The 21,663-nt window shown below is 40.1% G+C and overlaps 1 protein-coding gene across 1 annotated transcript in view; it reads right to left on the bottom strand.

Annotated features, from left to right (window-relative positions):
- Window positions 1-21,663, bottom strand: part of LOC124776159 — a 230,546-nt gene that overhangs the window by 174,211 nt on the left and 34,672 nt on the right. Inside the window, exon 3 of the mRNA XM_047250999.1 lies at window positions 16,161-16,315. Coding sequence (XP_047106955.1) covers window positions 16,161-16,315 — 155 coding nt within the window. The remainder of the gene's footprint in view (window positions 1-16,160; window positions 16,316-21,663) is intronic.

Raw genomic sequence — 21,663 nt, forward strand, 5'->3', positions numbered from 1 at the left:
TATGGTGTAAAATTGGCCACATCGTCCACACAGTCATTTTACAACTGGCATTACTGTACTAAACCTACTGAAGTACAGTAGCTACCAGAAATCTGTTTGTCTACATGCCTCATAGATTATACATCTAAGGCCACAGTAGCGGTGTCTGTGAGGCATGTAGGCAAACAGATTTCTGGTAGCTACCGCACTTCAGTAGGTTTTGTACAGTAACGCCAGTTGCAAATTGACTCTGTGGATGATGTAGTTTATTTTACACCATATTTTAGTTCTACGTGATGATGCTTTGCTGAGTGTATTTATATGTTCTGATGATGCCATTATGTCTTTAACACATTAGCACGTGGTGTAGAACAGGAATGCCTTATGTTATTTTATCTGTACATTTCCCCGTTTGTATGAGAGTATATTGTGATATGAAATGCTGTATTGTTTTGAAAGATAAACTGCCCACTAGGTATATATATTTTTTATATTGTAGGTCTGAAGATGGTCATTACTGACTGAAACTGATCATCATCAAAGGAATTTATATTGTGATCAAAGACTGGAATAAAACAACATTTGACCATTAAGGTCAATTTGTTGCAGAATCGTAGAACATTCTCTGATCTCAAGAATAATGAAGTATCTTGAATAGAATGACATCCTCATTGCCAACCAGCATGGATTCTGAAAACATCAATCATGCAAAACGCGACTCACACTTTTCTCAAGACATACTGAGAGTGTTGGATCAAGACAGTCAGTTGATGCAGTATTTCAAAAAAGCATTTGACTCAGTACTACACCTAAACTTATTTTCAAAAGCATGACCATATAGGGTATCAAGTGAAATTTGTGACTGGATTGAGGACGTTTTGGTAGGGAGGACACAGATGTTATCTCGGATGCAGAGTCATCATTAGATGTAGAAGCGACTTCAGGTGTGCTGTGTCCCTGGCAAGTGTGTTGGAACCCTTGCTGTTCATGCTTATATTGGAGACCTTGCAGACAACCTCAGACTTTATGCAGATAATGCAATTATCTGTAATGAAGTACTGTCAGAAAGAATCTGCATATATATTTAGTCAGATTTTGATAAGATTTCAACGTAGTGCAAAGATTGGTAACTTGCTTTAAATATTCAAAACTCTAAAATTGTGCACTTCACAAAATAAAATCATGTTGTACCCTATGACTATAATATCAATGAGTCACAGTTGGAATCGGAATGCTCATACAAATACCTGGCTGTAACATTTTGTCAGGATATGAAACAGAATGATCACATACTCTCAGTTGTGGGTAAAGGAGGTGGTAGACTTTGATTTATTGGTAGAATATTGGGTAATAGCAAACAGTCTGCATAGGAGGTTGCTTCTCAACCACTCATGCAACTGGTTCTACAATATTGCAAAATCTATTAACAAAGTTTCAAACACAGGTTTTACATGATGATTCTGGCAATGTACTACAACCACCTACATATCACTCACATAGGGATCATGAGGATATACACTCCTGGAAATGGAAAAAAGAACACATTGACACCGGTGTGTCAGACCCACCATACTTGCTCCAGACACTGCGAGAGGGCTGTACAAGCAATGATCACACGCACGGCACAGCGGACACACCAGGAACCGCGGTGTTGGTCGTCGAATGGCGCTAGCTGCGCAGCATTTGTGCACCGCCGCCGTCAGTGTCAGCCAGTTTGCCGTGGCATACGGAGCTCCATCGCAGTCTTTAACACTGGTAGCATGCCGCGACAGCGTGGACGTGAACCGTATGTGCAGTTGACGGACTTTGAGCGAGGGCGTATAGTGGGAATGCGGGAGGCCGGGTGGACGTACCGCCGAATTGCTCAACACGTGGGGAGTGAGGTCTCCACAGTACATCGATGTTGTCGCCACTGGTCGGCGGAAGGTGCACATGCCCGTCGACCTGGGACCGGACCGCAGCGACGCATGGATGCACGCCAAGACCGTAGGATCCTACGCAGTGCCGTAGGGGACCGCACCGCCACTTCCCAGCAAATTAGGGACTCTGTTGCTCCTGGGGTATCGGCGAGGACCATTCGCAACCGTCTCCATGAAGCTGGGCTACGGTCCCGCACACCGTTAGGCCGTCTTCCGCTCACGTCCCAACATCGTGCAGCCCGTCTCCAGTGGTGTCGCGACAGGCGTGAATGGAGGGACGAATGGAGAGGTGTCGTCTTCAGCGATGAGAGTTGCTTCTGCCTTGGTGGTCGTATGTGTGTTTGGCGCCGTGCAGGTGAGCGCCACAATCAGGACTGCATACGACCGAGGCACACAGGGCCAACACCCGGCATCATGGTGTGGGGAGCGATCTCCTACACTGGCCGTACACTACTGGTGATCGTCGAGGGGACACTGAATAGTGCACGGTACATCCAAACCGTCATCGAACCCATCGTTCTACCATTCCTAGACCGGCAAGGGAACTTGCTGTTCCAACAGGACAATGCACGTCCGCATGTATCCCGTGCCACCCAACGTGCTCTAGAAGGTGTAAGTCAACTATCCTGGCCAGCAAGATCTCTGGATCTGTCCCCCATTGAGCATGTTTGGGACTGGATGAAGCGTCATCTCACACGGTCTGCACGTCCAGCACGAACGCTGGTCCAGCTGAGGCGCCAGGTGGAAATGGCATGGCAAGCCGTTCCACAGGACTACATCCAGCATCTCTACGATCGTCTCCATTGGAGAATAGCAGCCTGCATTGCTGCGAAAGGTGGATATACACTGTACTAGTGCCGACATTGTGCATGCTCTGTTGCCTGTGTCTATGTGCCTGTGGTTCTGTCAGTGTGATCATGTGATGTATCTGACCCCAGGAATGTGTCAATAAAGTTTCCCCTTCCTGGGACAATGAATTCACGGTGTTCTTATTTCAATTTCCAGGAGTGTAATTAGAATAATTACTGCATGCATAGAGCCATTCAAACAATCATTCTTCCCGCACTCTATACGTGAATGGAACAGGAAGAAATCCTAATTTGTAGTTTGTAGCAATTTTAAGTTTGTAGCAAGCAAGTTTGAAGTAATTTTTAGTACACCACACCATCGCTGTTCTACCAGATGTGTAACCATTATCTTTTGTGGATGCATGCAGGTCTTTGTATGGGGAGTTGCTGCTTTGTTTGGGCTCAACCACTCCTTTCTTTTCATTATGCTAGTATAAACACACCATTTATTGTCACCAGTAATGATGCAGAGCAGGAATGCTTTATATTTTTCATGAGCCAATTGATGATGAGCTAGCAGAGATGCACATATGGCCACCCACTGATTTTTGTGATTTTGGCATAGAGCATGCGTTACCCATATGCCCAGTTTTTGAACCTTCTCCACTGGTGCAAATGTCACAGCTCATAAAATTTTGCCAGTTCTTGTGTTCACTAACATGGATAATTGTGGATTAATGTGTTTAGATGAGCTTCTTCAAACCCTGAAGGTCTTACCGAATGTGGAGAGTCATTAATGTCAAAATGATTCTAATTAAAATGAGAAAACCATTATCTTGCTATGCTCTGTCCAATGGCATTACCACCACACTTGGAGCAAATGTTTCTTTCTGCCTACACTGCTGGTGCCCCTATATTGATCTCAACAGAAGAAAATGTCATAAGTGTTCCAATTTCTTCACTTGGCACTCGATATCTTCAAATGACAAAATGGCAAGATGTAAACTCAAATAGCAACACTGAACTTAAATAAAACATGTCAGTCAATAAACAAAACTACAAAAATCAGAATAGCAACATGCAAAACAAAAACACTATGAACTTATGCACCAACCGAATATTAGGGAAATTGAGTGAATCATTGCTAGGCAGGGAAGTACATTTCAAAATAATAAGACATTTGTTTAAGTTGCAGGTGAAATAAAATGAATGAAAACTTAATAAAGCATATGAAGTTCGCATACTGTACAAAAGAATACAGAATACCGGTATGGAAGAAATAGAAAATGAATTAATTATGTGTAGCAGTGTGGAAACATACCACTACATAAAAAATGGAGAAAAGATGGAAGGAGTGCATTATGTGGTTGTGAACTCATTACCTATCCTCATGGGAGGATAATACTTGTATAAAAGTAATTTGGTGAATAAAAAACTGACCAATGAAACAGAAAAGTAAATCTTCCTCCATATGTTAAGTAAATAATGGTGTTCTGATTATATAAATAAATTGCATGAATAAATTTCAGGATGTTGCTATGAAAAAAAGTGTACAATGTGTGTGCTGCTAAGACTCAGAAATGAGTCTCTGTATGATCAAGGGAGTTATTTGGTGTGTTAACCCTCTATCCTCTATCCATGAATAAGGTACCCATTTCTATCTGAAGGGTGTGCTTTTTGAGATACAAGGGCTGGGAAGTTTTGCCCTCTAGAAATTCCTAGAACATTTCAAATCATTATAGAGTATTCAACAGAATCCCAAGACATTCAAGAGTATCCAAGAGCACTTCACAACATTCCAGAATGGCCATGATTATCTGCAATGTTCTGGAATATTCTGGAATAGTCTGGAACTTTTGGGAAGATTCCAGAATGTTTGGCAACATCTCAGAACATCCCAAATCACTCTGAATTATTGTGGAATGTTCTGCAACATTGTGGACCATTTGAAGCCTTTTTAGCATATTCTGGAATTTGCCACTGGTGAGGCTACCCATTAAAAGGAGTATAAAAAGCAAGACCCGTCGCATGCTTCAACATCAGTTTCTTACAAGTGACAAAGGCAGGAACTGGAAAAATAGTACAATGAGTCAATAAAACTAACAGTGAAGTGTGAGTAGTCTAAGTGATAGTGACTCAATACAAATCAAAAATAAAATGTGGAAAGTGAGAGAAGTGTGATTAGTGTATTTATTTATAAAAAGATGTTTACCAACAAACAACAATGAACACCATGAGAAGAGGAGGAACCAAAGAACAATGAAAGGAATGGATTGAAGAATCAATAATTGTTACACAATCTTATAATAAAAGACTGTAAACTCAAGCCAACCAACAATATATCACCCTATGAGAAGCACGGACGAGGACAAGTGAACAGTACAACCTAACAAATGGAGCATTCCACTATGACCCGACAAAAGAACATAATAAACACAAACATGTTATTAGAAAAATGGATAACATCTGCCAAATATTCAATAGAGAATGTTACATGAATGGAAAAATTCAGTTACCACCACTGGAAGCTCCTCTGCAGGAATTTTTACATTAAATGACCAAGAAAATTCCAGAATCAAAACACTTTCTTCGAAATATAAAAGTGTTCATCACCTGCTTTCAAATGACTTTCAGTTTCACTTCAATCAACACTAACAGAGATGAAATCAGCCTCCCCCCCCCCCCCCCCCCATCCAAGGACAAAAATGAAGAAACATAAATTGATCAACAATGCACACATATCAGTGGATTGAGACGAAAAGTAGTCCAAGGTGTACTGGGGATCCTACAACAGTACCATCAACTGATTCACATATTCAGAACAGCACTGGACCAAATGATTTCTGATGACTATAAAGTTATTATCTGAGCCAGAAAAAAACCACCTGGAGAACACAAACATGATTTAAACATCTCAGATGGATGACATCATCATCATAATTATCGACAATGTAAACATACACTGTGACATAACTGTACAATGAAGGAGAGATGGACAGTGATAAACTGTAGACACAACATTCATATGTTGTCCTCCAGTATCCATTAATATTTCTGCAGATAGAGGATGGATATCATTTTAAGGTGAAAAAAATCCAACCTGAAACAGAGATAGAAACAAACAAAAAGTCACTTCCAAGGAGTTCTATTCTTACCACGTAATGATCAGGGAGGGACACTGAAATATACAGTCACATTATCAGCACTTGCTGTTTATTTCAACAATTACTGGCACATATGTATGCAAAAGTAGTAGCAGAAAAGATGACATTAGATTGAATCAGAGGAAACTATGCATGGAAGCATACATTCAACTTGAAGATAAATGATGGAAATAATGACAACATTAGAAGAACAGTAATCTCATCCTCACAATACATAAGAGGTCCGAGACAATATATGAATACACTCAAGATGTCATGACCTATATAAGAAAGTATGGACTACGTAACCTCTTGATAACATTTACCTGCAACTCATCATGGCCAGAAATCAAAGAACAAGAACAACTAAGATACAGACAAGCCCCCTTGCCTCAACATGACATAAGAGCTAGAGTTTCCTTGGGGGGGGGGGGGGGGGGGGGGGGGGAATTGATTTACTGAAGTTATCACAAAATATCACATCTTTGAAACCATCAGATACTGGAGTTGGATGTACAAAACTGAATGGCAAAAGTGAGGATTGCCACACTCACACAATCTCATACGACTATACGACAGCATTCATCCCATGGATATGGACAAAATCATCCAAGTTGATTTTCCCAGTTCATAATAAGATCCGGAACTGTAAAACATAGTTGTGGAAACATGATTCATTGGCCTTGTGGGCCATTAAACTTTAATTTGTCATGTGTGAGTGATGGAAAACGTAGAAAAAAATACCCAAAACCATACTTAGATGACACAAAAATCAGAGTTGATGGCTATCCAAAATACAGAATTAAATCACCCAAAAACGGTGGCTTCTCAGCAAAAATATGAATATGAGGCAGTGATGAACAGGAAAAATATAATCAAAGGGTAGTTCCATATAAAACACCACTTTTCAAAATGTTCTAATCACACATAAACATAGGATGCTGCAATTCAGTGAAACCCATAAAATATGTCTGTAACTATGTGAACAAAGGCAGTGACATGCCAATATTTCAAACAGGCAAAAACAGCAAACAACAAAATAGAAATGATGAGATCCTCATGTATGAAATGGGAACAGACATACTTTTGGTTTTTACATACACATAAATGAACCAACTGTGCAACATCTAGCAGTACATTTAGAGAGTGGACAGAGAGTTTACTTCACAAAAGATACAACCAGAAAAATAGCAAGTGAACCACCTCAGAACACAATGTTAACAGCTTTTTACCATTTGTGCCAAACAGATCCATTCACAAAAACATTACTATTGTCAACATCCCTCCCTATTATATGTGGAACACAAGAAGAAAAGTCTTTCGATGACAAAAAAACAAGGAATTCCAGTAGAAGATCATCCAGAAATCATGAAAACTGACACACTAGGCTGAGTATACACCATACATCCAAACAAAACCAAATGTTTCTATCTCCAGATGTTGCTACAGGAAATACAGTGACCAACAACTTTTAAATATCTTAAGACTGTTGATGGACAGAGAAGTACACCAATACCTAGGACTACTGGAAAACAACAACTACTGGGAGTTAACACTACAAGAAGACCCATTCACAGCCTCAAGTGAACAAATGAGAGACTTATCCACCATAATTCTAACAACATGCAATCCATTGAGTTCAAAACATCTATGGGACTCCTTCAAAGGGGGTATGTACCAACTCTGACAAGCTCGTCCTGAACTGACCATCGAATTCAGTGATGACATCTTCAATGAAACACTCACTTGCTTAGAAGACAAATGTTTAGCAATAAACAACCAGACCTTAGTACAATATGGGATGCAAGTACCATGAAAAAATTCTGACAGTGTGATAGATTTCAAAATTACAAAGGAAAAAATATACAACATTAAAGAACTACTTCAGTACTTTGCTCACAACTAAGAACTCCTCAGTGACAATGAAAAAGAAATTTACAATGTTATCATGGACCTGATTGACAACAGCACTTATGGAATTATTAATTTGGACACACCAGACAGCAGCAGGAAAATGTTTCTAATAAATCTATTGCTGGCAGAAATACATGCTAAACAACATATCATACTTGTACTGGCATCATTCAACATTGCAGCCACACTTGTGGGAGGAGGACAAACTACCCATTCTGCCCTACAACTATCTTTGATATAGCTGAAGAACAATTCCTGGTATGTAAGATCTCCAGAGCATCTGGACGGGGTGAACTTCTAAAGCAAACTAATATTATCTTCTGGGACGAATGTACAATGGCACATAAAAAATCATGCAAAGCCATGGACAGAACATTATAAGACTTGTGAGGAAACTCTGAAGCAATAGGAGGAGCTCTACTCATACTCACAGGAGATTTTTGACAAACACTTCCAGATATCCTCAAGTCAATACCAGTTGATAAGATCAATGCATGCTTTAAAAAATCACATTGCTGGCCACACATACAAATACAGTGACTAACAAAAATAATGAGAGTTGAACTACTGAAAGATGAAACAACAGCACATTTTGCTCAACAACTTCTACAAATAGACAAAGGCACATGTCCTACTGACCAGATGACCAGTCTCAAATTCAACAGTGATTTCTGCAACATAGGCACTGCTGAAAACAAACTCATCAACCAAATTTATCCAAACATTGTTCACAACTATACCAGTCCAGACTGGCTATTTGTAAGTACAATTTTGGCAACTAAAAGTAATATTATTGATGACTAAACTTTAATATTCAAAATAAAATTCCTGGTGAAGAGAGAATCAATCAACACGATGGCAAATGGTGAAGAAAGTGTGAACTTCCCCACAAATTTCACCACAAGTACCAGGAATGGCATTACACTGCCTTCAACTTAAAATTAGATCTCCAATCATACTACTCAGAAATCTCAACTTACCAAAACTACGTAATGGAACAAGAATGACTGTCAGATAGCTATCAAATAACATTGGCGAAGCTGACTGGAAAGTACAAAGGATACACACTATTTATCCCCAGAATACCACTGATCTCTACTGAACTGCCATACCAATTTAAAAGACTGTAATTTTCAATCAAATTATCCTACAGTTTTAAAATTCACAAAGTGCAAGGACAAACATTAAAATATTGTGGCATCAACCTCAAAGACTGCTTCTATCATGCTCAACTATATGTAGCTTGCACTTGAGTAGGGAATTCAACAAATATTGTACATGGGTACCCTGGATTACAAAATGAAAAATGTTGTTTATAAACAACTATTGTAAATAGTCAGAATATGTTTTCAATAACGTTTTTTACCTGTTATATTTTAAAGGTTAACCTTTTATTCCAGCTACCACACAGTCTCATATCAACTCTCTGAGTGAAGCCAGAGACCCCAGCTAGCTATATTTTATATCCTCATCACCATGAATGAAACATGCTAGTCACTATGTTATAAGTTCAGATGTTCCATTGATTGTATAATTAACAATATGAAAACTGGGGCACATGCAACACTACACCCCAGTGCAACACATATTTTTCAGTTACTTGATTTCTTGAGTTTATAACCATTTTTTTGTAAATTTATATCTTAATGAATTTTGTCAGTAATTAATGTTATGACAGTGTAATACATTTTGGTAGGATAATTAAGAATTATTTGTGTCAAATTACTGTAATGAACATGCAGGCTTTGTCAAGAAGTTTCTATTGTATGTACCATACAGAATATCTTTTGTGCAACAATAAAATCACTGACACTAGAGCATGCAGTCATAGAGATGAAGGTAGAGAAGTCGTTGTGAAGCATCTTCGGTGTGGAACAGACTTATGTGTTGGTGTGCTAATGGTAGAGTTTTTTGCATCTAAAAAGTTGTGGTAAAATATGCAGCCATGCAAATTATAAATGGGCAAGCAAGTACGTGGGCATGGCATATGGTCACAAGAAGATTTTAGCAGTAATGAAGAATAGTCTGTGGTCCAAATTTATTCATGCTGTCCACTAATCAAGACAAGTCTGTTGCCAATAACGGATCTCATAAAAGCACTACTTTGCACCACAACCAATGCATCACAAAGTAAGATCCAGCCAGTAATTTGTAGCAGTGTAATAGATATCACAGCATCTTAGCAACTTTTTGAAATATTACAGTGTCTTTAGTCAAAGGACAAACTTATGAAGAGAACTGACAATATTAAGAAAAAGATAATTGCTGTTCACCATATATCAGAGATGCTGAATCACATATAGGCACTACAGAAAGACCTTCAAACAAGTAAGCTTCTGGTGAAAAAAGGTCATCATCAGAATTACTCAATACACATGCACACACTCACAAAGACACAACACATTGACACATGACCACAGTCCCTGGTTGCCAAGGCTAGGCTTCTAAGCAAGCTGAGTTGTGAGGATAAGGGGGAGGCTGGGGTGGGGAGGGGGAGGGATAATGGGATAGGAGTTGGGAGAGAGCAGGGTAGCTAGGTGCAGTTGGAAGGTTAGATGGAGAAAGGGCAGGGGAAAGGAGGTGGTAGGGGGAGGGGGGTAGGAAGGACAATGACAATGGTTGAGGTCATGAGGGTTACAGGAATGTAGAACATATTCCAAGGAGATTTCCCACCTGCACAATTCAGATAAATCTGATGTTACAGGAGAGCGTCCAGTCAGTTGGCAGACTCTGTGAAGCAGTCACTGAAATGAAGAACATCATGTTGGGCAGCGTGCTCAGCAAGTGGGTGGTCCAGCAGTTTCTTAGTCACAGTTTGTCTATGGCCAGTCATGCAGACAGAGCGCTTGTTTATTGCCAAGATGAGACAGTAGGCAGCAGAGTGGTTGCAACTGATCTTGTAGATCACATTACCAGTTTCACAGGTTGCCCTTCCTTTGATGGGAGAGGTGAAGCCTGTTAGCAGACTAAAGTAGGTGGTGGGAGGATGTATGGGACAGGGGACATTCATTATTTCAGGGAACAATGAGAGATAGTCAAAACCCTGGTGGAGAATATGATTCTTCAGCTGCCCAGTCCAGGGTGGTACTGAATCGAGTCATGAAGGAAATGCTTCTCTGTAGCTGGACAGTGGGACATTGAAAAGTTGTGGGTGACTGGAGAGATATGGCACAGAAGATCTGTTTTTGTTCAAGGTTGGAGAGGGGGGGGGGGATGGGAAGGGGGGTAATTATGGTCTTCAAAGGCCTTAGTGAGATCCCTAATGTATGTCAAGAGGCACTCCTCATCACTACAAATGTGATGGCCATGGGTGGCTAGGCTGTACGGAAGGGACCTCTTGGTATGGACTGGGTGGCACCTGTCGAAGTGGAGTTATTGCTGGTGGTTGTTAGGTTTGATAAGGATGGAGTTACTAATGTAGCCATCTTTCTCCCAGTCCCTACAGTGGAAACACTTTTTCACCACCTCCTGTAAACTTTCCAGAGTTTTAACCTCAAACCTTGTCTCACTATCATTCCCCAAATCCCTCAACTTGCAGACTGACCTTACATCAGCTAAAAGAACCACAATTCACTCGCTAAAAGCTGATCTCAACCTTTTAAGCCTACCTGCTGACAAAGCCTCCACCACTATTGTTTTGAACCATGTGGATTGCCTTGCAGAAGGATTCCATCAGCTGCCAGATTTGTCCACCTACAAATCCTATCACAGTGACCCCAGTCCAGAAATCAAGCAGCACGTCCAGTCTCTCTTGATACCCTTAGGCTCATACCAGAACTTCTTCTCATAGCCCATCTCTCTCCCCACCTCTATCACTCCCAGCACTCCTCTCTTCTACATGCTTCCTAAAGTTGATAAACCCAGTCACCCAGAATGCCCCATTGTGGCTTCTCTCCTTCTTCCAGTCCCTACAGTGGAAACACTTTTTTGCCACCAACCTGACCAATCAGACTCAACCAAAGACTAATATTGAATCTTGCCTAACTCAGTTCACTCCTCTATCCAGCTGTGATCCATCCCCACTGCCTCCAAACCACCCCTGTTAACTTTCCTGAATTTCTTAACCTAGAACCATGCCTCACCAAATCCCTCAAAGTGCAAACTAACCTTACAAATGCAGAAAGAACTGCAGTCCACCATCTAAAAACTGATCTCGACATTATAATCCTACCTGTGGACAAAGGCTCCACCACTGTTATTCTGAACCACAAGGGTTACCTGGCAGAAGGGCTCTGCCAGGTGTCAGGTACTTCCACCTACAAACCTTACCATAGTGACCCCATTCCAGTAATCCAGCAGGATCTCAGGTCACTACTCAAATCATTGAGCCCATCCCATAACCTTCCCCGGAGTCCATCTCTACTCACCCCTGCCACTCCCCACACTCCTACCTTCCACATGCTTCCTAAAGTCCATAAACCCAACCACACAGGACGACCTATTGTGGCCGGTTACTGTGCCCCCACTGAGAGAACCTATGCTCTCATTGACCAACACCTTCAACCTATTACCTGGAACCTATCCTCCTATATAAAAGAAACCAACCATTTCCTCCACCGACTCTTCACAATTCCTGTCCCTTTGCATGCAGTACCCTGCTGGTCACTATTGATGCCACCTCCCTGTACGCTAACATTCCTAATGCCCATAGCCTTACTGCTATTGAAAATTACCTTTCCAGTCACCATATGGATTCCAAACCAACAATCACCTTCCTAGATGCCATGACCAACTATAACCTCACCCACAGTTATTTCTCCTTTGAAGGAATTACCTACAAACAAATCTGAGGTATGGCTATGGGCACCTGCATGGCACCATCCTATGACAGCCTATTCATGGGCTATCTAGAGGAATCCTTCCTAAAAACCCAGAATCCTAAACCCCTCACCTGGTTCAGAATCATTGAAGACATATTTTCTATCTGGATTGAAGGTGAGGACAGCCTATCCACATTCCTCCATAACCTCAACAACTTGTCCCCCATTTGCTTCACCTGGTCTTACTCAACCCAACAAGTCACCTTCCTAGATGTTGACCTCCACCTTAGAGATGGCTACATCAGTGCCTCCATCCATATCAAACCTACCAACCACCAGCAATACCTCCACCCATTCCAATGCAAGAAGTCCCTTCCGTACAGCCTAGCCATCCATCGTCATCGCATCTACAGTGACGAGCAGTCCCTCTCAAAATATACAGAGGGTCTCGCTGAAGCCTTCACTGACCGTAATTCTCCTCCCATCCTTCTACAAAAACAAATCTCCTTTGCCTAACTTTACAATCTCCCACCACCTCCCAAAGTCCCACAGTCCAGCCACAGAGGAGAATTCCTCTTGTAACTCAGTACCATCTTGGGCTGGAGCAACTGATTACACTCTCTGCCATGGTTTCGATTAGCTGTTATCATGACTTGAAATGAGAAATGTCCTGCCCACTATCCTTCCCACCCCTCCTACAGTGGTGTTCTGCCATCCACGGAACCGATACAATATACTCTTCCATCTTTACACAACCCCTGATCCCAATCCCTTATCTCATTGCTCATACCCCTGTAATAGACCTAGATGCAAGACCTGTCCCATAAACCCTCCTACCACCACCTAATCCAGTCCGGTCACTAACATCACCTATCACATCAAAGGCAGGGCTACCTGTGAAACCAGTCGTGATCTACAAGCTAAGCTGCAACCACTGTGCTCCATTCTATGTAGGCATGAAACCAACAAGCTGTCTGTTCACATGAATGGCCACTGACAAACTGTGGCCAAAAAAGAAGTGGACCACCCTGTTGCTGAATACACTGCCAAACATGATATCCCTCATCTCAATGACTGCTTCACAGTCTGTTCCACACAGATCCTTCTCACCAACATCATCTTTTCTGAATTGTGCAGATGGGAACTTTCCCTGCAATACATCCTATGTTCCCATAACCCTCCTGGCTTCAACCTTTGTTAGTCACTGTCCTCCCCCATCCAGCCCCCTCCCTGTTCCCATTCCAGCATTACACAGCTATCATTTCACCACCGTGCCCAGTCTTAATTTCTTTTTATTTCTCTCATTTCTGCTATTTACCCTCACCCCCCACCCCACCTGTTCTCTGTCTAAATTGCACCTTTTCACTGTCCGCCACCTCCACCGTACTATTCTTCCTCCTCCCTGCCTCAGCCTCCTCCTTACCCTCATCCAGTCACCACTCCCATCATGCAGTGGTGCTGCTGCTGCAGTGTGGTTTCAGTTGTCTGAGACTGCAGACATGTGTGCAGGTTGCGTTTGCATGAGTGTATGTGTGTCTGTTACTGACAAAGGCCTTAATGGCCGAAAGCTATAATTGTGTGACTCTTTTTGCTGTGGCTATCACACTCAGCATCTCCATTATAGGGTGAGTAGCAACTTTTCTTGTATCATATTGTGACATTCCATCAGGGATTTTCCATTGTTTGATTGTATTTGTCTTGAGGTACACTAACTCATGGCACACACATTTCCTGGAATATATTCATTGAGCATTTGAGAATGTAAACACTTAGGAACTCCCAACAACTTTACACATAATTTCAAATATGGCAAAACTTATTTTTGTGACACCTTCCACAAAATAATGAAAGAAGGAACATTTATTTTCTACTATGTTTTTGCTGTATTTACTGTTACAGACTGGGACATTACATAATGAACAGATCAACACAAAATATTTTGGAGATCACAGTACTATTACACTATGTTACATATGTGTTTCGCTTTTAATTGTATTGTCCTACACTGGCCACATTTATGAAAGTTGGTGAGCTTGTGATTAAATTAGGTACTTAGTACACAAATTTAATTAACTTATGCAATGTTGCACTGTAAATTCAAATTACTTTAAGCCAAATGTAGATACACACTGAGGTTATTATTTCTGAGATATAATACAAAAAAGCAGTAGTAATAATGACAGTACTCAGTTATAGTATAATTACAAAGTGGTTAAAGAATGCAATTAGTCAATTGTTTACAGTACATATTTCATGAAATTTTGATGTGAAAACCAATTTATTTCAATAAACTAGTCATTTTAAAATTGTTAGTAAACTCCATTAAAGCATAATCTGTAGTCTGAACCAAGAAAACTAGTGAATTTAATTAGTTAGTTTAATTATGTATTACTTTAACAATACTGAAAATAACTGTTGACATTGTCATCAAGTATAAAAGTAACTGTGGTGCTAGCCATGTTGTATTACACCAATTCAGTTTCAGTCAATGTCTGTCTCTGATAGTTAGATACAGTCTTGAATCAGTGCTGTGAGTGATAAATCCATGTTACTTTCGCCTTTGATGTGTCACAATGATTTTATTTTAAAAGCTATTTTTGGATTCGACTAGGTTATTTGTTGGTGAACACATCACAAAGTGCCTGCTAAGGTAAAATAACCCCTCACAACTTTTTAAATGGAGGAGTTTTATTAGAACTGAGTTACACATCAAACATCTGTCTTGCAGTCAACAAGTTAAGTAACCCGAATGTAGGCAGAAAAGCTGGTTACATTTTATGTTCAAGCAGTCAAATTCCAGCTTCAAGCACAATATTTTAATTTATTACTTCTTTATTACTAACTCTATTTATTGGATACATTTCACAGACAGTATCCGCATATAACACTGAATCTACCTGTGACACATAGATCACATGGGGGCATTGTGCCACAGTCAGGCACAATGAAAAAGAATGTTTTTGTAGTGCCTGTCTGTGAAATACTGCATTCTCTGTGTGGTTAGAAGTATTCTATTCTTTCCATTATGTTTTTATTCCATCCTAGACTTTCCACTGACTGGCACAGTTCAGGAGATACAGCATCATAAAAATTGTGATGTGTAAAAAACTAGCTTTACTTAAATGGAGTTATTTGATTAAAGAATCGAAGTGGAGGGTGGGGGTTACTGTTAGCATATGTAAGTCTCAGAAGTTTCCAGAAACTGCAAATAAATAACTGTAGGATTTGCGAATCAAACCTTTGACCTTACATTGCCAGTCAATGACTACTACCATTACACCACAGCAGAAGATGTACAGCACGTGACATGTATAGTTTATGTACCTGAAACCACATGGTATAACAACTCATTACCTCGTTGTAATATGTTGTGGCCCACTCTAATGATCTGCACAGTAACTAATGTCGAATGAATTGTTTTATATGCATCAGCAACACTGGAAGTGGATAACACTTCTCAATGGGAGCGAGACACTACTCCTCCCTTTATTTGTAATTCTCTCTTCCAAGTTTTATGTTTTATTTTACATCTTCTGATGTAGGAAATTAATAGCTTAAACATTAATATTATAAATTTAGAAAAGTGTGAGATCATTTGATCAAAGACAGACACTAAAATTATGTGAGCATAATTTCTTTCATACGGAGTTTACATACCACAATTAGCTTTTTTGTAAGGAAACTGAATATGCTTATATAGCCATTGACGTGTCCACAGTAAAAGAGATCTTCCTTTAGGTTTAGGTCCATACATGTAACTGGGTGCTCAATGAATGTGGTAGTTAAGCAATCACCTTCCAATCTTCTGAAAACTGGAAATTAAAGAAATAGGCCAATTAAAAACAAAAATAACATATAAAACTCTATCTGTATTAGTGCTGTTGCGCATATATGGTTTAAAATTTCATTTTCTGATAAATACACAATAATATCATCTCACTAAAATATGTTGTTGTTTTAGTCTTCAGTGTGGAGACTGGTTTGATGCAGTCCCCCCCTGTTAGTCTACCCTGCAAAAGACTCCTCATCTCTGAACATTTACTGCAACCTACATACATTTGAACCTGCAAGCTGCATATATGACTACGTGTCCCTTTACAGTTTTTACCTCCACGCTTCCCTTCATCCCCAGACTGACGATTCCTTAATGCCTCAGGAAGTATCACACCAACCGATTCCTCCGTTTAGTCAAGTTGTGCCACAAATTTCTTTTTTTTGTGAATTTGATTCAGTGCTTTTGCATCAGTTATTCAGTCTACCCATCTAATCTTCAGCATTTCTCTATAGCACCACATTTCGTTCTGTATCTGTCTGAACTGCTTGTCACCACAATTCAATTCTGTAAGAGGTTGAACACCAGACAAATACCTTCGGAAAATATCTACTAACATTTAAATTGGTATTACATTGGGGTGGTGAAATTAATCAAAAACTAAAGACAACTGCTGAATAAGAACAGTGTGTGACACATTTTCTGTTGTTCTTTGTTTTCTCTCTTTTTTCCCTTCCATATGGTAAATGTATTGCACTGTCCTCATTGTTCATGTGTTCTATGTACTTTTGCAAGAATACAAAAATAAATTGCTTTATTTCACCTGTTTCAGTTAGACTGTTTTTACTGTGAATATTGTTCTCACGTGTGGTGACCTAACAAAACTCCAATCTCCACCCTCAAATTTCTACAACCAAGGGAAATTCACTGGAAATATCAGGTTTAGTGCAGCCTGTGAACATTTCAATGGTCCATTGCATTGTATCATATGCACTGTGTTGCAAACGCACGATTCCATTGTACGTGTCTTAACAATCAGACTCGGGGTTCAAAATGCCGGAACTTTTGTTTGTCACTTACGGTACATGCAGCGACAATATAGAAATATTGAGGATCGTATGCTCCTACATGTTTTTAAATTACAGAACCTATGCATAGAACACATTGTGAAAAGTGGAACTATTGGCAACAAATTACCCTCTGAATTTTGGCATCATCTTTGAACATCAACTATAAAAGGTGAAATTTCTATAGTAATCGTGTGCCAAGGGCCATTTGCTGTTAAAATTGCTCTGATTTCAAATAAAAGTGGCAACATGTCTTTGGAGTTGCATGTTGCTCATCAAATGGGTAGCATTCTACAAAACGTGAAAATGGGTGCTGTGCTGCGCCCCAAACCAGCAGCGGCACCACGCTGATCATCTCACCCGACACTACAAGAAGGCAGTGGCAGCTCCTGCTGGCAGAACACATCTGACAAGATACAGGCACTCTCCAGCAGCAAATGAAGGAAAATCATCCCACAGCACTAACTCACAATAGCCAGAGGAGCAGTGACTGCCAGGATTCATGCAGCTGTACGAACAAGTAGCTGCAGATTTGATGTTGGTGCCATTTACACTTCTGACAGCAGGTGAGAAAGTGTACCTCTCCTTGTGGTCACCCAAATGACAACAGTGTCCAGGCTTACACATGATGGGCTGCCCTGAGAAGGTGTGTTTGTTGACAGAAGAATTATTCACAGTCCATTGATAGTTACCAAAGCCTTCATCACTACTCAAAACCAACTGATGGTCATTGCCAAGTAATTGAGGGATCTGACTTCATGCCCAGCACTGGCATTGTGAACATACGTGAAGCACCTGCATGACACAACAAGGCAGGCACATTTTGATCCACATACCTTGTTAACTCGTGATCAGAAGAGAGGGTATTCCCAGAGGATCAGGATAAACAAACTTTAGGTAACACTTGGTTTACAGCTGCTAATAACTCCAAAATTCTATGTTTGGTAAATAAATTCAGGTTGTGGATTTAGGCATTAAGAAACCATTACAGTGGACTTCTGTGTCAGTTCATCTCAAGGGACCCACTATAGGCACCAATTTATTGCACCATTATAACACGAACAGATCCTTGTACCACACATGAGCTACAAACACCTGGCAAGCTACAAACACCTGGCAAGCTACAAACACCTAAGAACAGCGTTTCAATAAGATGGCTATTCTGACATGTAGATATGTTGTGCATTCCAGTATAAGCTAGTGCAAAGCAGGGATGTTAATGAAGATGTGGAGGTACCAATTGGAAAAGGATTCTTGCAGTATTTTGGCAGTGTGTCTTCAAGAATAGAAAGAATCCTCAAGAGACGTGACATCAAATGTGTTTTCTGACCACCAGCAAAAGGGAGGAATTTTTTGTGTTCAGTCAAAGACAATCCTGGCTGTAGGAAATGTGGTGTATCTAAGATCTTATGACAAGGTGGGAAATCTTATACTGGGCAGACATGCCAAACTGCACAAGATCATTGTGTTGAACACCACTGTAATACACACTTGGAGCAACCTGATAAATCAGCAGTATTGGAGCATTCCCTGGATACAGCACATCATATATTTTATGAGAAGACTAAAATTGTATCCTCAGTGTCATCTTTATGGCACTGTGTTCTCAAGGAGACCACAAATATCCATATGGCGGACAATCTTATCAACAGGGATGCAGGTTTTTAATTAAGTGCCACCTGGAATCCAGCACTGGCTGTCATTAAGAGAGAGAGAGAGAGAGAGAGAGAAAAAATGAGAAACCAGAATTTCCAATTCAGGAGTCAACACAGCACACTGCCAAGATTCAATTTAACATTTAACCACAGGAGTATTTGGCAGCACAGTCACTGCTCACAGTGAACATGGGGAAAGCCTTTCTGTGGCTCCTGGGAGGGGGCACTAAGAGGAGCACTTCCCCGGGCATCTTCCTGTGCAACTGTATAGCCTGCTCCTGGCCTGATAAAGTTCAATGCCATCACACAATTATCATCTGTCACATCTTGCCACAGTGACAACAGCAACTACCAGCACCTGAATAAGTCAAACTGTTGTATCAGTCACTTTTATTGGGATGTGGACAATATGAACCGATGATAAACCAGAGAAGTGTATTATTAATGGACATCTTAATGAAATAAACACCTCTCATGCACTGCATTACCCACGCCATGTGTTATGGCGCAACAGAGTGATGTCCCCGGCACTTTAGTAGCAGATGTCACAATTATCTATGTGTATTCCGGTGGCTCCAGTTCTCAGAACCTCAACTAAATGCCAGAGGATATTCATATTATGGAGTGTGATTACTGTGATTTAAAAGAGAAGTTATGATCCCTAATGGAAGAAAAAAAAGAAACCTTTAAACAGAGAATAAAGTGTTAAGTTCCAAAATATGTGCCAAATCTAGGGAGCCCGTTCGTGGAAAATTATGAAGAATGCAAAAATATTTTTCCCCTCTTTTGCTTCTGTCAACTGGCTGAATGACTCATGGCCTGACTGTCACTGAGCAGCCTCCACCTATTTCTGATATCGCACACATTGCCATACACCACATTCGTGCTACTACTGCTCCAAGCCTTGCAGACTAGTGCCAGACAAGTATCCAGCGACAGACAAGTATTATGGTTATATGTTGCAAAAAGAAAGATGGCTCATGGAGAAAATATGGAGATTATGCCAGATTAAATGCATGCACTATTCCAGACTGTTACCCAGTACCTAACATCTGATACCTCACTAGTGTGGTAGCAGATGTGTCAGTGCTCGTGGTAACTGATTTCAAGAAAGCATACAGCCAATAGAAACAGAAGAAATAGTAAACAGTGTGTAGTGATTCCAGAACCACTCGTCCTTCTACCATCTAGAACACACAATATTTCAAAAATAAGTGTGAGAGAATGTACATATTGCGCGACACACGTTTGTGTGTGCAGGCTGGAAAGGAATCACGAGCACAAGATAGGAGTGGCGGAAGTGTTTGCCGCTTGCGCCGCGGAAGACTTATTGGAAGAGCAAGAAGTAACCGTGTAGTATTCCTTGCTCTTTTAGTGTCTGTAATTATTGTTAAAGAAAACTGAACAACTAATTATAGACATATAACTGTACTTCATGTGTTGCACTCGGAGAAGTCAAGACACGTGTTCATATTTTCATATGTCTCAATGTACTTAATTATTTCTAAATCTTAAGATATGAGTGAGATGATGAAGATATTTATACATCCAAGAGGAGAATTTTGTTCTGCATAGCAGTACTAGTACATCGTTGACACTAAAGTTCCTATATGTGATCAATAGATTACAGAAATAAGAAGATGCCATTTTCTGTCATCCCACAGCATTAGAACATGGCGAACAGGGAAAAGGGAGCAGAAGATACGATGTGTTGCCATAGCAACCAGATATAACAAGACAAGAGAACTGTTTCTTGGAATTGGATTTGGTCTAAAAGTTCAAATGGTAAAAAGTAATAAATGCAATAAAAGAGAAGATATAAGAAAGATATTGTGGTAAAAGAAAAGGGAGAAGATTCTGAAGTATTAGAATAAGAAGAAATACAACGAGAATAATTCATTGAAGAAGATCTGGTGTGGGGAGTAAGCGGCTCTCACCAACATCGCAGGGACACAAATGTGGAAACCAGCCTAAGTCCGACAATGTCAGCACTAGTCGCCACCAATGCAGCTAGAATTCTACACCAGGTGAGTGTGAAATAAAAACTTTATTACACTAGTAAGAAGTGTTACAAAATACTCTGGGGTGCACTTTTACTGTGTAATTGGTATAATTATAATTAGTATTAAATGCTCACAAGAGCTAAAGTCTATATAAGCATGGACAGTATACAACAAGTTGGAGAGAAGTCAGATCCAGCCATGGCTATGAGAATTATTAAAGAATGCCTGACTGGTCTGAGTTAGTAAATCTGATCAAAACTTTAAATGCTAAATTAGACACTCACTTCAAAGCCCAGAGTGAAGCTTTAAGTGCTCATTTCAATGCTCAGAGTGCAGCTTTAGATGCAAATTAAATAAAGGACTAGATTTAATAAATTCTAAATTAAAGGCTCAGAATGAAACTCTACATATTCAAACGTTGAGTATAGGTTCACTAAATGTCAAAGTAGATGCTCAAACCAAAGAATCTAGTAATCTATGTGAAGGCATGGGTGCTTTAAAAACTGAATTCAATGCCAAATGTAACAATGTAGAATCAGAACCTATTGAAAACTTAGAATCTTTGGAAGACGTGTACAATAGTGAATACAATAATGTAAGACAGGGAATGAATGAAACAGAGTGTAGACCAGCATAAGGAAATAATACTGATTATTCAATCAC

The sequence above is a fragment of the Schistocerca piceifrons genome, chromosome 2, assembly GCF_021461385.2.
Source record: "Schistocerca piceifrons isolate TAMUIC-IGC-003096 chromosome 2, iqSchPice1.1, whole genome shotgun sequence".
In the NCBI taxonomy this organism is placed as follows: Eukaryota; Metazoa; Arthropoda; class Insecta; order Orthoptera; family Acrididae; genus Schistocerca; species Schistocerca piceifrons.